At 34.9% G+C, this 15,387-nt stretch overlaps 2 protein-coding genes across 3 annotated transcripts; one reads left to right on the plus strand and one right to left on the minus strand.

Moving 5' to 3' along the window:
• The first annotated feature begins 1,011 nt into the window (after positions 1-1,011).
• LOC11446664 (D-xylose-proton symporter-like 2) lies at positions 1,012-8,206 on the plus strand. Its single transcript, XM_003607364.3, has 14 exons — positions 1,012-1,168; positions 2,033-2,130; positions 3,149-3,227; positions 4,444-4,503; positions 4,647-4,713; positions 4,793-4,917; positions 5,736-5,837; positions 6,038-6,406; positions 6,496-6,543; positions 6,650-6,712; positions 6,995-7,075; positions 7,238-7,336; positions 7,491-7,628; positions 7,873-8,206. The coding sequence occupies exons 1-14, from the start codon at positions 1,124-1,126 to the stop codon at positions 8,002-8,004; spliced, it is 1,506 nt and encodes a 501-aa protein (XP_003607412.1). The 5' UTR covers positions 1,012-1,123; the 3' UTR covers positions 8,005-8,206.
• Positions 8,207-11,925: 3,719 nt separating this feature from the next.
• Positions 11,926-14,413, minus strand: LOC11446666 (SCARECROW-LIKE protein 7). 2 transcript variants are annotated; one of them, XM_039833408.1, is made up of 2 exons: positions 14,211-14,413; positions 11,926-14,104 (listed from the first exon to the last, which is right to left on the minus strand). In XM_039833408.1, exon 2 carries the CDS (start codon positions 14,089-14,091, stop codon positions 12,424-12,426), a length of 1,668 nt encoding a protein of 555 aa, XP_039689342.1. In that variant the 5' UTR covers positions 14,092-14,104; positions 14,211-14,413; the 3' UTR covers positions 11,926-12,423. The 2 variants fall into 2 exon arrangements, with proteins under 2 accessions (XP_039689342.1, XP_003607414.2); XM_003607366.4 differs by having other exon boundaries at positions 11,926-14,100; positions 14,194-14,413.
• Positions 14,414-15,387: the final 974 nt, after the last annotated feature.

Below are 15,387 nucleotides of genomic sequence, written 5' to 3' on the forward strand. Positions count from 1 at the left end.
CTCTTAATTAACCACTTAATTAAGTCCAAAAGCTTCAAAAGCAATAGCAATAGAGAAGAAGAAGGCGGCAACGGCGGCGTAACAAATAGTTTACTCATATGATTGACTCCATGGGTTTTTCTTTCTTTCTTTGGAGTGAGAACGTATTGAGTTAACTAATGTCATTATTTGTCATATAATGACATTAGTTAACTCGTTTTTTTTGGATTTAACTAATGTCATTATTTGTCATATAATGACATTAGTTAACTCCTTTTGGATTTAAGCTGCGACCGTATCAACAATTCCGTGGGCTTCAGCTTCTTCCGCTGACATAAAAAGATCCCGCTCCATGTCTCTGTATATCTGCCAGGAAGCTTTGCCTGTTCTTTGTGCATAAATATTTGTAATAGTTTTTCGCATTTTCAGTAATTCCTCCGCTTCCAGCATACATTCTCCTACTTGTCCCTCATACAAAGAAGTAGCAAGTTGATGGATCATTACCCTGAGCTGAGAGTCTAACAGAATAGGAGTTTTTCCTAATCTTGGAGGGCATATAAAAAAGAAATTCAATTTAAAGCCGTACAGGCATCTCTTTTATATAGCATACGGCTCGGTATACAATGCTATTTATATATATTAATAGCTTCTTTGCATTATAAAATAAATAAAAAAATATTTTGGACCCTAAAATTGGGGAGGCCCAACTCTATAGAACTGTTTGCACATCCTTAAAGACGGCCCTGTCTTCGAGTCATTCTCAATCATAATCAATTTTTATCAAAACAAAATCAAACATAAACTGCAATATATTTTCAATCGTCATTTTACTTTATTCGTAATATAATTAGCGATACATTGAAATTGAATATAATTGTTATTATAATTTCGTTGAGTACTATTGAGACGTGTCTAGATGCTTATCCATATGGTTGTTTCCTCCAACTACCGTAATCCTTGTCAAACTCACAAATCCAAACCAATTGCCCTTTTTTTATTACTCTAATAATTAATAATAAATAAGTAAAGACTCCAATTTAATTTTCTACCTAAAAAAAAAAAGACTCCAATTTAATTTAATTTTTATTATATATTGCCATTGCCATATTTTCATCAACCAACAGCTTCAAACTTCAAAGCAGAAATGGCGTCTGATCCCGAACAACCCCCACTTTCCTCTTTCTCACAGGTTCTCTTTTACATTCTTTGTTCTAGAACAACTTGTTTAACATGTATCCTCAATTTGAGTTTCATATATATTGTAGCATGTGCAGTTTTTGAATTGGTTGGTTTCTGAGAAAGAAAAAAAAAAAAAAAACTGGAATTAAACTGTTGAAATTATGAAAGCTAAAAAAGGGGTTGAACTTTGGCTTGAAAGCAGTAATGGGTAATCTTAAAAATATGAACTTGTTGCAGCTATAATGAGCTCAATCAAATCAAGTTTAATTGCTTCATTTGGGGTTTAGTTGGCAATTGCATATACTGAATTTCCATTTTATGTTGAGAGTGTTCGCTGGAATAACATAATTCAAATTATCAATTTTTTTGCACGCCTGTTTATCAATGAAATCAGAGAATTATGTGTGTTTAGCTTTTAGCGCCAACGCTTCTGATTAAAGATTTGTCGTTTGTCCGACACTGAGACATGTAGTTACATTACATCAGAAAACCTGGAAAAACTATAAGAGAATTTATTAAGGAAAATCTATAAATTAATGAGCTGGATTGAAATATGATATATGATTGAAAATTATGGCGTCGTTTGATCCATGTAGCTGACCTCACTCAGTGAGATAAGACTTTGCTGTTGTATTTTGTGTCTATATGTCGGTATGTCTGTTTATGTGCTTCATATTTATTTGTTTGGTTTTGGTCTTTGCTCTTTTGGGGAAAAATTGAAACTAGAATAAGCTGAATGATCGCTAGTAGGTAGACAATATCATTCATGCATAAAGAGACTCAAGTTGTTTTAGTGCTAACTAAACTAGTTTGTTGTTATCTTTTAATATTTATTCGCTTTTATAACATTTTGAAATGCATTGATTTTCATTAGGAAGGAAAGTCATCCACTGAGGTTAGAAGTGAAAGGGAGCCTCTGCTTAATGGAATTCATGTCCCTCAAGACTATTCCCTCTCTGCTGCAATTCTTCCGTGAGTGTTATTACCTTTTGACTTCTTTTGTGTTACTTTTTTATTCGTTGCTTGCAAAATTTATCATCCATATCTATTTCTGTTAAAACAAATATATACAATAGATGTTAGCTGCATAAAGAATCAACTTTCAGCTTGAATTAGCTATGGTAGAGGACTATAACTTCTGTAAGTGGTGCCTTTCTGAGGACTTTAATTTCTCGGTGTGGTGTTATGTTGATCATGTTTTCTGGGCGGAGAAATGTGTTAATCATGAAGGATATTGGATGGCTGATGTGCATTGCATTGTCATCGCGGGAAGGAATCAATCGCTCTTTGTTTTTACATCACCTATTCATATCTCTTGGTCTCTGTTTGATTAATGGAAAATTATTCCGTGGAAATATCTAACTAGTTGTAAAGACTAAGATAATAGGCTTTTTCAAGAAATCACTTGGTGCCAGATGCCATATGCCACCTTCAGCTTTTAGCTATCCTGTTGCAACTTAATATCTTATCAAAATGATAAAAGTAGCTTGTGTCGCATGTTGTTGCTGTGGCAAGTGTGAGATGAGTTAGAAGTCTCACATTGCTTGATAAAGTGGAGGTTGAGCACTTGACAACTGAGAGGACCCATAAACCCAATGCCTTAAGGTTTTGTGTTAAGATATGGTGTCCAACTCACTTGTGTGGTTGCTCTTGGCCCAATGTGGATGATCCCCCGGGCTCCCCCCATGACCCAACAGCTGTATGTTGATAAAATATTTATCTTGTAAATTTTTTCATTCTCTTAGATTTCTTCCTTTTCTTTCTGCTTGAAATTGATGAAACAATTTAACAACCAAACAGAAGAAAATTGGCATCATTTCATGTTCAGTATCCACCCTTGAATTTTTGATAGCAAGTCTTTAATTAACTGTGCGATACTCACTTCTTTAGAAAGAAAATATGTGATACTCTTTCCTGGTGAAAAGACGATGAAATATAAAATAGGAGCTCTGCTTGTAGACTTACCTAAAACATGTTTAAAAAATCTCAGATTTCTCTTCCCAGCTTTTGGTGGTCTACTATTTGGATATGATATTGGTGCCACATCTAGTGCAACAATTTCCATTCAGGTAAACCATTCTACTCTACTTTTGGTACCGCTTCAATATTTTCATTTGGTGGTGTAGCACCTGTAATAATTTCCAGAACTTTAAAGATTCCGATTTTTCTGCTGTACTGTTGCTAGTTACATTTTGAATGCCAGAAGTATGATCTCATAGTATATCAGCTTTTCCATGCTTTATTTGTAAGGTGTTCCATATACATCAATATAATATGACCATGATCATTAGTTGTATTAATTCATGCATTGCATTGCATCACCTGAATCCATGTCAGAGGCACCCAGTAACGTTATTTCAGTCTTAACAGTTACATGATCTCTTTGTTGAGTTTTTACGGTTTCTATATTGGTAAGACACTTTTTCCCCCATTAGAAGTTGTGGGTAGATATCCAAGTGTAAAAGCAGTACAACAGGTCATCTTGGAACATATGATGGAGAAAAGGGATATGAATCCAGTTTTTGTTATGAATGATTTGTTGGGAAACACAACAAATTTCGCTCTCTATGTAATTTCCAGTATCCTGTATTTTCTTATTTGCCATCTCTTATTGGTGTCATTCTTTTTGCCTTTCTCTCTTTATTTTCTTGTTGCTCATTTTAATCAACACAAAAATGGACATTTGTTCTGGTATTTCCCAACAAATAGTATATGAGCTTGGCCTATGGAACCATAGCAATAAGTGATGGAACTTGGAAATGGAAATTTGAGAAATGAGAGTTGTGAATTTGCGATAGAGAGAATAACAAGAGTTTCTATTATTTATCAATCCAGAATTAAAGAGTTAACCTTTTCTCGAAGGTTTTTCCCTTTACGCCAGAACTTATTTATTTCTCAAAAATAATCGCCCTATGTACATTTTGTTGTATGTCCTTTTCTCCTAACTAATCCCTCAAAACCCCTCCTAACTACTTGTTGTCTTGTAGTGTGCATTCTCCATATTCTCTTATCCCTCTCATTATTTCATCCACGACTTCACTAACAGTGCAGTCTTTTTCATTGCGTGATAAAACTGGCTAATGATTGCCTTGTATTTATTGAAGTAAAATGTACAGTGCATTCATATTAGTAGTATAATACATAGAAATGTAGATTTTTATGCTGAGGCCTTTTTTGGTCACTTTGACTGATTATAATGTAACACTAAACAGTTTCTTTCAAAGCTGTTATTTTGTTGTATGTTTAGTGGTTTGCTCGTGTACTTATAATTTCCCTTATTTGCAGTCATCATCACTAAGTGGAATAACTTGGTATGACTTAGACGCTGTTGAAATTGGACTTCTTGTAAGTTTAAATTAAATTCTTGGTTTGTTCTTTACTTGGTCATATCGTCTTTTTGTCATTCTTATGAATCATTTGTTAATTGTTGCAATTGTATGTTGATCTTGAATATGAGTTCACACATTGATGCTTGATGTCTTTTGCAGACTAGTGGATCATTATATGGTGCCTTAATAGGCTCTGTGTTGGCCTTCAATATTGCTGATTTCTTAGGTAATTTTGCATTTTTATTAGTTATCATTTTAGATTAATCCTTCCCAGGTGAAGCTGACACGACAAATTTTATTTTAAGGGAGAAGAAGAGAGCTGCTTGTGGCTGCATTGATGTATCTTGTTGGAGCCCTCATAACAGCATTCGCTCCTAATTTTCCTTTATTGGTAATTGGGAGATTGGTATTTGGCATAGGAATTGGACTGGTATGCTTTTTTCTATGCTGGACTCTTAGTCTTATTGGAATAGGCAACAAACCATGAAGTTATTATATGGAAACTGCTGCTGGGAGATCATCTGAGATATTTTATGCGCTCAAGATATAAGAATTAGTATAATATGAAATATTTTCTAGATATTCCAACAATTAAGAAGAAACGTTTATTGCTTCATGTGTAAAACAGCAGTTGTAGTATATTTTACAAGAAGTACATATAGTCCTTTGTATTTGTACTTACACATTGTCAACGGTCTAGACAATAAAAATCATTCCACTGAAACTTTATATCTACGTTGCATGGATACGGGTACAGTACCGGTACCGGGTACAATATATATTTTTGTTTTTGAAGAAGCAAAATAGGGTATGATATTTTTATAAAAACTTAGGTACGAGTACATTAATAATATACAAAGAAATGTATTTCATAAGTATTAATTTTAACAAAAGAATATACAAGTGTATTTCATAATTTATTACACCCCAAATCAAAATAGACGTAGGAAATAATCAAGAAAATTAAGACAGAAAGAGGATATAAACGTAACAGGAGTCTGATACGGGTACAACATGAGTTTTGGAGAACCCGTATTTCAGAGCTTTTTGCCAAACTCTAAGATTTAATGTGATATGACATGCGTGCTTGTAGGCTCCGTTAATGTTGCAATCGAGAATAGTTTCAACAATTTTTTTGGAAAAATGAGTTATTCTGCATGTATAGGTATTGTTAGTTAATGAATATGTGTAGAGAGAAGATTTAAATAATGTGGTGTATATTTTATGTGTTCATTCCATCTCTTTTAGGCAATGCATGCTGCTCCAATGTATATTGCAGAGACAGCTCCAACGCCAATACGTGGACAACTAGTCTCTTTGAAAGAGTTCTTTATAGTAATCGGAATTGTTGTAAGTTCTCGAACTTTTCCGGTTGAACCTTGAATTTTCATGTCTGTTCTATAAATGCAGAAAAGCAATCAAATTTTTAGTTTTTCCTTCTACTCCTTCATGTAAAGCTTCTTCAATGATAATCTTCTATTATCAAATTACCTTCTGTTCTGAGCTTCTAGGTGTTACTAAAAATGGTCATATGTTGCGTATGTGTGCAGGCCGGGTATGGACTAGGTAGCTTGTTGGTAGACACTGTTGCTGGGTGGCGGTATATGTTTGGAATTAGTAGTCCTGTTGCAGTAATAATGGGATTTGGAATGTGGTGGCTTCCAGCTTCTCCAAGGTGGATACTTTTACGTGCTATACAGAAAAAGGGGGATCTTCAGACTTTGAAAGACACTGCAATTCGTAGTTTGTGCCAGCTTCAAGGTCGTACATTTCATGATTCTGCTCCTCAGCAAGTAGATGAGATTATGGCAGAGTTTTCTTATTTAGGTGAAGAAAATGATGTTACCTTAGGGGAAATGTTTCGTGGAAAATGTCGGAAGGCCCTTGTGATAAGTGCAGGATTGGTCTTGTTTCAACAGGTATTGTAATTGCTCAAGTGAAATAGTGATAATTATAGAGTTTCCAACACTTCAGTATATTTAATACTATAAGATACAAACTGTGACAGATCACGGGCCAACCAAGTGTTCTCTACTACGCTGCATCAATCCTACAGGTGTTATGTTAATTTTAATCAAGGAATAGTATAGCAAATTCGTGTTATCAATTACATATCACCATGGAATTTAATAACACTATTATTATCCAATTAAATTTGGTAGAGTGCAGGATTCTCCTTAGCAGCTGATGCTACCCGGGTCTCTATTCTCCTTGGTGTATTTAAGGTAGATTTCATATTTTATCATATTCTTAATAATTAACATGTGAATTCATGTTATAATATAGTTGTACTATCATAGTTTTGTCAGTTTCGTTAACATCACATGTATGTCAAGGTTTTCTATTATGCACAAAATTAGATTTCACTATGAAGGAATTCTTCAGGGGTGGTTTAGCTTGCCAAGTTATAAATTTAGCTTGCCTTGTTAATAATGCAGCAAGTTATTTAATTTTCCATCTACATGATGTGATCATATCAACGATATTTCCTTCTGTTTTTGTTGTAGTTGATTATGACTGGAGTGGCTGTTGTCGTTGTTGACAGACTTGGAAGGAGACCTTTACTACTTGGAGGAGTTTCAGGAATAGTAAGTTCCTTTCTATCTCCTTTCTAGTTCGTGAGAAAGAAACATTTTTAGTTAGTTCTGTATGCTGCTTCAACTTAGATAATTATAGGAATAATGCGACATGAAAATTTCCAGTTGTCGATGAAGTTCAAAGTATAAGAACATGTGGTTATTGTGTTGCAGGTAATCTCATTATTCTTACTGGGTTCATATTACATATTCTTGGATAATGCAGCAGTTCTTGCTGTAGTCGGTTTGCTGCTCTATGTTGGTTGTTATCAGGTGAATAAGCTTTTTTCTTTTCTTTTTCCATTCATGTCATGATTTATATTATCTGATATGTTGTTTTCACCTAGATAAGGAATTTCATTTTTTTCCACTTTTTATCATAATTCCTACATCTATGCTTACACCATTTAGTGATTTTATTTTTCAGATTTCCTTTGGTCCGATGGGTTGGCTTATGATAGCAGAGATTTTTCCCTTACGCCTAAGAGGCAAAGGACTTAGTATAGCAGTTCTCGTCAATTTTGCGGCAAATGCCCTGGTTACATTTGCCTTTTCCCCACTGAAGGTAATGAAATTGTGAAAAGGAAACCATATATTTTAAAAATCTATCATCTTCAATCACATGATTTTGATCTTACAACATTATACATAAGAACACTTTCTCCGTCAAATACATTGGCAATACTTGTTCATTTGAATTGGTATTCAATTGAATGTATTGAACATCATTTTAAACTTGCTTTTCTGTGAATCCGTTGACTTCATTGAAATTGTTTATCTGACAATGTTTTTACCCCTCTACTTTACAGGATTTACTGGGAGCAGGAATTTTGTTTTACATATTTTCTGCAATAGCTGTGGCATCTCTTGTATTCATATACTTCATTGTACCAGAAACCAAGGGGCTTACACTAGAGGAAATTGAGGCAAAATGCCTGTAATCACCTTGTTACCTCTAAATATTTGTTTATAGTACTCCTTTTGTAACCTGTATTGAATCAAATGTATCTGTAATGCACATGTTATATATAATTATAAACATTAAGTAATAATGAATTTAGGTTACTTGTTTACTACGGGATTGGATCATGGATCACTGTATCAGAAACAATTGTTCTGCCTCAATTCTCTGCATTTCATTCAGGTTTCAGCTCTTCCTGTCTTTTTTTTTTTTTGGTGTATAACCGACAAAACGGTTAAAACCACAAATCAAGTACAAACGAAGCTCAGAGGGATAAGCCCATATTTTACACCCTCAATACAAATAAACTTGGAAAGGGAATATAAAATAAAATATACGTTGAAGCTACCTTTTTTTTTTTTTTTGTGGTGTCCAAGGTTCGAACCCCATACCTTGCATATATTATGCATTGTCCTTATCAACTGATCTAAATTCATGGGCACTGAAGCTACCATTTCTAATAAAACATTCATATTTTTTAGGATTTGGATTCTCTATTGCAGCATCCTCTAAAACTCAAAGATTCACTTATTATACACTACTTGAAATAACATTTGCTGCAAACCATTAAAATTCTACTAAAACACACTTGAATCTTGGATGAATAATAGTGTATGCTAGTTTAAATAAAAGGTTTAATTGCATTTTTGTTTCTTCAATCAGAAACTAAATAAATCAATTTGAGCCATATAAAAATCAAAAGAGAAGCATTTTAGTATTTTCCATCACTATTTAAGTCTCCTTTATTGTAATGATCATCACATTCTATCAATATAGAATTTATTTTCATTGAGCATTTTCTTTCTTTCATGGCTTTATCATATTCCTAACCAATATAATTAGGAACTGTATAATCCAGGATTTTTAGATTCCTGTTGGCTGAATCGGTGGTCATGGAAGTGGCCAAGACCTATTTAACTAGAAAGTGAAAATGCTTACTGTTCTTTCTATGTAGGGTAGATGTACATGCAAAGTGGGATGATATATGAATGAATGAAACCTGTCTCCCAACTTTAACAGCTGCCACATAGGATTCAGACTCTTTTGTCTCCTCTCTTTCCCTTGTAAAATTCAACTTTTTTACCGTCTTTAAGAAAAAAGCAGTTCTATGGTACACAGATTAAAGTGTTGTGCTGTGCTAAAATGTTGTTGGAAAATAGTGTGAAGAAAAATCTAGTGTTGAAAGAGCATGTTAAGAATATGTTCTTCACTTAATCTAATCATTGAATTCAACTTTCCCATGATAAGAAATGATTAACCTTTCCCATATGAAATGCCACCAAATGATAAATGTTAAAACTTTTTTTGGAGTATACTGGAACACTATTTTACTTATGCAGCATGAAATTAATATTTATAAAATGTTACATAAAAAAAATGAAAGGGTCTACACATTTTACTCTCTAATTTATAAGTGTAGTTAAACTTTCCACCCAATTAATTAAATTGAGCACTGAACAACTATAGTTTTAAGAGATAAACTGTATTTGTCAAAAATTTAAACAAATCACTCTATTTCACTCCTCGTTTCCTCACCAAAGACTATGCAAGGGGTTACTTAATTTCTGGTAGCAATCATTTATATATAATTTGTTCTATAAATCTTTAACAAAAAAATAAAATAAAAATTACGGGTCATTTAATCATAATTAAAAAGGGTAAAAATAAAGCCCCCTAGGTAGAAAGTCTAGAAATAGAATTGCAAAGTGCAAAGTAGAAGCCAATATTTTGGTCTTGGGGCCAGTCTGTCTGTGCCATCCTACAAATACAGACAATAGTCCCTACAGTTGAGAATAGATGAATCTTTTCCGTGTAGAAGCACTTCTTTCTTCATTTGTCTCAACAACAACAAACCATTGCCTATATTTCATGACATCTATTTGTGTCTTTCCTTTCTTTTAATTAAGACACCCATGTTTTGATTTGACTGCCCATGGTATGACCGGTAAATCATGAAATAAGAAACGTTTTTGAGGAGGCTAAATAAAGACACATTATGTCTGGTACGTGTAGCTCAATTTGGTACGTGTAGCTCAATTGGTAACTACTATAAACATTATTTGTAGGGGATCGGGATTTGAACCCTCAATTCCCCACTTTTTCACACATGTCAGAATTGAGTTTAACATAATTGATTTATGTTTGGATAAAATAATGCAAAATGATTAAACCGAATGAATGTTTTTTGGATAGTTTTGATTAAAACTGTTTTTTAACGTATAATTATCTAAATGGGTATTATTGGAGAAAGGGTGGGAGAAATATTGTAATTAAAGAGGATGATGATGGAAATTAATAGTAGTTTAATGTAGAATTGGTTTCAGTTGATTCAAAAACTATGAATTGTAGCTTCAAGGAGAACTCCTTTTAGAGGATGGAAGCAATTATGAAAAGTCAAACCAAACATGATGGTAAACCTAGTTTTCATGGTGAAGGAGGACTATAAGCGTTTTTGGCTTTCTAAAAGCCAAACCAAACAAACACTTACTTAAGTGTGTTGAATATAAAGTGTTTTTTATTTGAATACATAACTCTAAAAGTGAATTGAAAAATAAATTTGAGTGTAAAAATCACGACTTAAGTCAAAAGTTATAAATCAACCATAATTTCAAGTTAAAATCAATTATATTAAAAACATCTAAACATACTTAAAATCAATTTTGGCATCACCAAACATATACTTTAATCAAAACAAAACAATTCATCCTAGTGTGAGGTCGCATTTTGCAGCAGCAATATCAATTCTCTTGGTTCAATATTAGCATTGGATTGAATGAGGAATTATCAAGACCATGATGACACAAGGTTTCAAATGATCTTAAGTTGTTCATTGACAAAGTGATGATATTTAAAATAAAAAATGATAAATTCTGGTTCACAAATCATTAGCATTCTATCATAAAAGGCACTTGAGTTGCACTTATTCCAATTTCCAAGTGGGGCAATGCCATGCTAGATGAGGTATGGTGGTGTTGTATCTGTGTGAATTTTGAGTTATGAACTGCCATTTAAAGTGGGGAATAGGACACAAAACTCAAACCTCACAAAGTGTAGTCTACATTTATGGGTCCCTTCAGCCAAATCAAGTTCAAAGAAAACGTCCTACTCAATTGAATTGTCATAGTCACTCACTCAAGACCAGAAACCAACCACCAGTGCCACTCTTTTATGGCCAATTGTTTAACAAACACTCAAAAGAGATCAATTCATCATCTTTCACCATCTCTGCTATGTTATTGACATGAAGACAAGCAACTTGATTGAAGCACTATGAAAGAGACACACAACAAAGCCACTGATATGATATCATATGGCCCATTTATTTGACCAGCACTAGTTGTATGTAAGAAAAGCCAGCAAAACTTTCATAAACAAAAAGAGACAAACTTTATTCAGATGGTGTGTGAAATGAAACAAAAATTAAATCTAGTAGTAAATTTTTTCACTCAATTGACTGTGCATGGACAATATAATAGGTTGGCAGAACAGAGTATGTCATCAGTCATCACTCCACTAGTTTCCATGCAATAACTCACTGTGTTTTACGTCATTTACCGATCACAGAAGCACATAGTGGAAAAAAGATCTTCAATACTCAATCAAGTGCTACATAGAAGACTGTGTGACCCATTATTCTGACACTTTCCTCAATCACACTTTGTGCAGCTAAAAATAAATAAATTATTGTCCATACAATGTCAAGTTGGGAAGAAACTGAATTTAGATTGGATGAAAATGAATCTATTTTGCATAGACAAATGCTAAGAGTGCACATCTCTGCAACTTGCAGATGCTGAGAAAAAATTATAACCCCTGACTGAGTCAGAAAGTTAAGATAAAAAAACCTTTTCATATTTGTACGAATTCAATCATGTACAAGAAAATCAGTCAAAGAGTAAAGTGAAGTGAAATAACCTTTTTGATATTTAGACAAATTTAAACCCATACAAATCAAATTTACAGAGTTACAAGATTAGGAGCAACACTGCAATAGCAAAGAAAGCATTTCCCTTCCCATTTTACAAGTCCATAATCTTAATCGCCGCTTTGCCTAATACCATTGCAACATTAACACGCTACCCAAAAAAAAAAAAAAGGAAAATTAATTGGAAGCAATGTAAAGGAAAAGGGTGTGTGGAACTAAGACCAAACTGCTAAAAATACAACCCAAATGATAATTAATTTAATTAATCATCCCAAAAATCTTGTATTGCAGAGTTGATTGCTGATACCAAACAAATCCAATCTGCATAGCTTCTTCACCAAGCAAAACATCATGAATTGAAGAACTTCACTAGCATGATTCATCAACAGCTTATAGACAATTAGTTGTTCCACACCAGAGAAAAAAAACCAGGTGGAAGAAACCCTTTTCCCAATTTGAGCCAATATCATCAAATCAACGCCAAGAAGAAACAGTCAATAGAGGAACATCTTTCCAAGCCAGAGACAAAAAAGCAGGTTGAGATTCAACAAGAGAATACAAAGAACTATAACTATAATTCCACAACAATATCTTAGCTTGACTAATTGCATAATGACTCAAACCCACTGATTCAAAACCACAGTTTTCCATCAAAACCTTCCACTGTTCTTTATCCTCCATCCTCTCCCTCACACCAATCACACCATCAATTCTCCTACCAAGCAAAAGACTCTCCACTTGAAACCTCTCGGGTGAATCCAACGCCATATTCGGCTCCAAACTCTCAAAAAAAGCAGCAAAATAATTAAAAGCAGTTTCAAATCTTTCAACAAAACCAACCCGAGTAGTCAAACTAGCTTCATATTCACCTAAAGTAACAATCTTAGGATTCAATGATTTCGCCAAACGAAGCGCTTTTTCAACTGAATTCGTGTTCTCATCCAAAAGATTATACAACTGAAGCATGAAATTAACAGCTAAAGCCTCGTCTGGTTGAATACAAAAGCTTGATTCATCAAGAAGCTCGATAGGTGTAAGAATCGGTGTAAATTCGAAATTTAACCCTAGAAGTTTTGCAAACTCAGATAAACGATTACCGGTAGCTGAAATCGATGAAACTGGTGAAGTGCCTAAAGCCATAGCAGGTATACCAGAAATTCTTACACTATTAGGTTTACCAGAAGAACGAGTTGCAAATGCTTGTAACAATGCAGCCCATTGAATCCCTTGAACAATTCCAAAATCAACTATATGAATGTTGTTGGATCCTTCTGTTGCTTCGAGAATCGCTTGATTTGCTGTTAAATGTGCGAACTTTGAATATGGGCATGCATCGTTTAGAGCTTTGTAAGAGAGTGTTAACTCTTCCCATGTAGTAGAAGAAGAATTTGAAGAAGCTATTGAAGATTGTGCGGTGATTTTGTTGGTTAAAGCTTGTGAGAAATAGAAGGAAACTCGTTGATTAGGGTTTCCGTTTTGTGAAATTGATTTGTTAAGATGGGTTAGGGTTTCAATGGCTTGATTTGGTTTTTGGGTTTCGATTAAAGAAGCGATTTCTGTTAGGGTTTTTAGAAGTGGGTTTGTGGAAGATGAAAACGACGATGTCGTTTCGGTGGTGGTGTTGTCGTTTTTTCGTTGTGGAGTGGGTGGTTGGGTTGGGATTTGAAGCGGTGCAGTGGCGGGTAGGAGAAGATCCGGTTGTGGAGAGAGCCGGGTCGGGCAGGATGAAAACGGGTTGAGATGGAAATCGGAGTGGCTGTCGGCGGCGGACATTAAGGTATCCATCCAGTCGTCGGAGTCGAAATCGGAGAAACGGAAGGTGGTGGAGTGAGGGTCGAGTGGTGAAGGGAAATTGAAAGCGGGATCGGTGTTTTCAGGACCCGACCCGACTTGAAATGGGTCGGTGAAATCGGTAGGTGGAAAAGACAAAGGTGGCAGTGATGTAGAAGAGGATACTGGAATGTTGTTGTTGTGCCATGGATGTAGTGAGACAGAGAGAGGATTTGTGATACCTAGGATGTTTTGGTGATGATGATGATGTTGATGTTGTTGTTGTTCATGTTGTTCTTGTTGTTGTTTTTGGTTGATGACTTGTTGAGCTATTGCCATCAGGTTTCCACTGTCAGCGCACATGTAAGCCATTCCCACCACCTGCAAATTCAAAAATTCAGTTATATTCAAGAACTAAAAAAAAAAATATCATTTGAGTTGAAGTTTAATTAGATATATGTGAGAGAGAGGAACCTGTTGTGTGTAAGATATATGGTGATTGATGATGGTGTAATAGATTGGTTTGGGTGTGGATGTGTAAAAGTGTGAGTGTGAATGTGAAGTAGAAAAGAGTGAGGAAGGTGAGAGAGTGGGTTTTGATTGATTGAACCGTTGAAGTGTGTGATTTGGAGTGGAGAGAAGAGAGGCAAAGGCAACACTCACTCACTCGGGAGGGAGAACCTAGAACATTGAACGACTATAAAATGAAAATGTCTTTTAAAATGGGACCATCCTCGTGCTCTTGGTCCCACACCCACTCTCTTATATTATTATTTTTATTTTTTAAGGGAATTAGCTTATATTGCAGCAATGATAACTGAACACATAAATTTGGACACAATACAGACACTATGGGCAGTTTAGACATTTCAGATATAAAAGCAGGGGCATTTTTGTAAAAACAACACACTCCATCTTCTTCCTCTCTTCTCTGCGTCCTTCCCTCTATATTCTTCCACCATCTTTTGCTTCATCACCACGACCGCCCTCTCTCACCACCGCCATCCTCATTAGTGATCACCACCACCGCGTTGTCCCTTCCATTTGTTCGGATCTAGAACTCGCGGCGTTGACGGCGTTGACGACCTCCTCTTCTCACTCCGCCGCCGGAGATCTGTTCACCACCATCATCCTCATCAATAACGAACCTCGCCGTCCCTTTGATCCGTCCAATTCTGGAGACGTCGCGCCGCCGACGATCTCCTCACTTCTCCCTTATCCGACGACGATCTTCTTTGTCTCGGGTCTGACTCTAATCTTACGGTGTGGTTCCGTGAGTGGTCGCCGGAGAGAGATTTATGGTGAGATAGAGTTGTAGAGGAGAGAAGAGTAACGGAGAAGAGGGAGGGAAGAGAGAATTGAACACTGAGTTGCAGAAGTGGAGAAAGGAAGAGGGAAAGGAAAAAAATAAAAAAGAGTGCAAAAATAAGTATAGTTATACGGTGTTGATTTTGTGTTTAATTTTTTGTGTCACTTTATCATTTTTGGCTTATATTGTCCGTTATTTAGTATTCATGCATTCTCCACTATCATAAATCTAAAGTGGAATTGTCATCGTGAGCTTAGCTCGAATATATTGAATTGGAAGTGGTGAAAGTAATATTAATTAGAGTTATAAAAAGGAAAAAAAATAATAATATTGTATTGAAAAGTGAAATGACTCCGTTA

The sequence above is a fragment of the Medicago truncatula genome, chromosome 4, assembly GCF_003473485.1.
Source record: "Medicago truncatula cultivar Jemalong A17 chromosome 4, MtrunA17r5.0-ANR, whole genome shotgun sequence".
NCBI classification, from domain to species: Eukaryota; Viridiplantae; Streptophyta; class Magnoliopsida; order Fabales; family Fabaceae; genus Medicago; species Medicago truncatula.

Coding starts and splice junctions, on each gene's coding strand:
- LOC11446664 (XM_003607364.3), top strand. CDS start 1,124: ATGGCGTCTGATCCCGAACAACCCCCACTTTCCTCTTTCTCACAG. Junction 2,131..3,148: donor CTCTCTGCTGCAATTCTTCC/GTGAGTGTTATT, acceptor AAAAAATCTCAG/ATTTCTCTTCCCAGCTTTTG. Junction 3,228..4,443: donor GTGCAACAATTTCCATTCAG/GTAAACCATTCT, acceptor CCTTATTTGCAG/TCATCATCACTAAGTGGAAT.
- LOC11446666 (XM_039833408.1), bottom strand. CDS start 14,091: ATGGCTTACATGTGCGCTGACAGTGGAAACCTGATGGCAATAGCTCAA.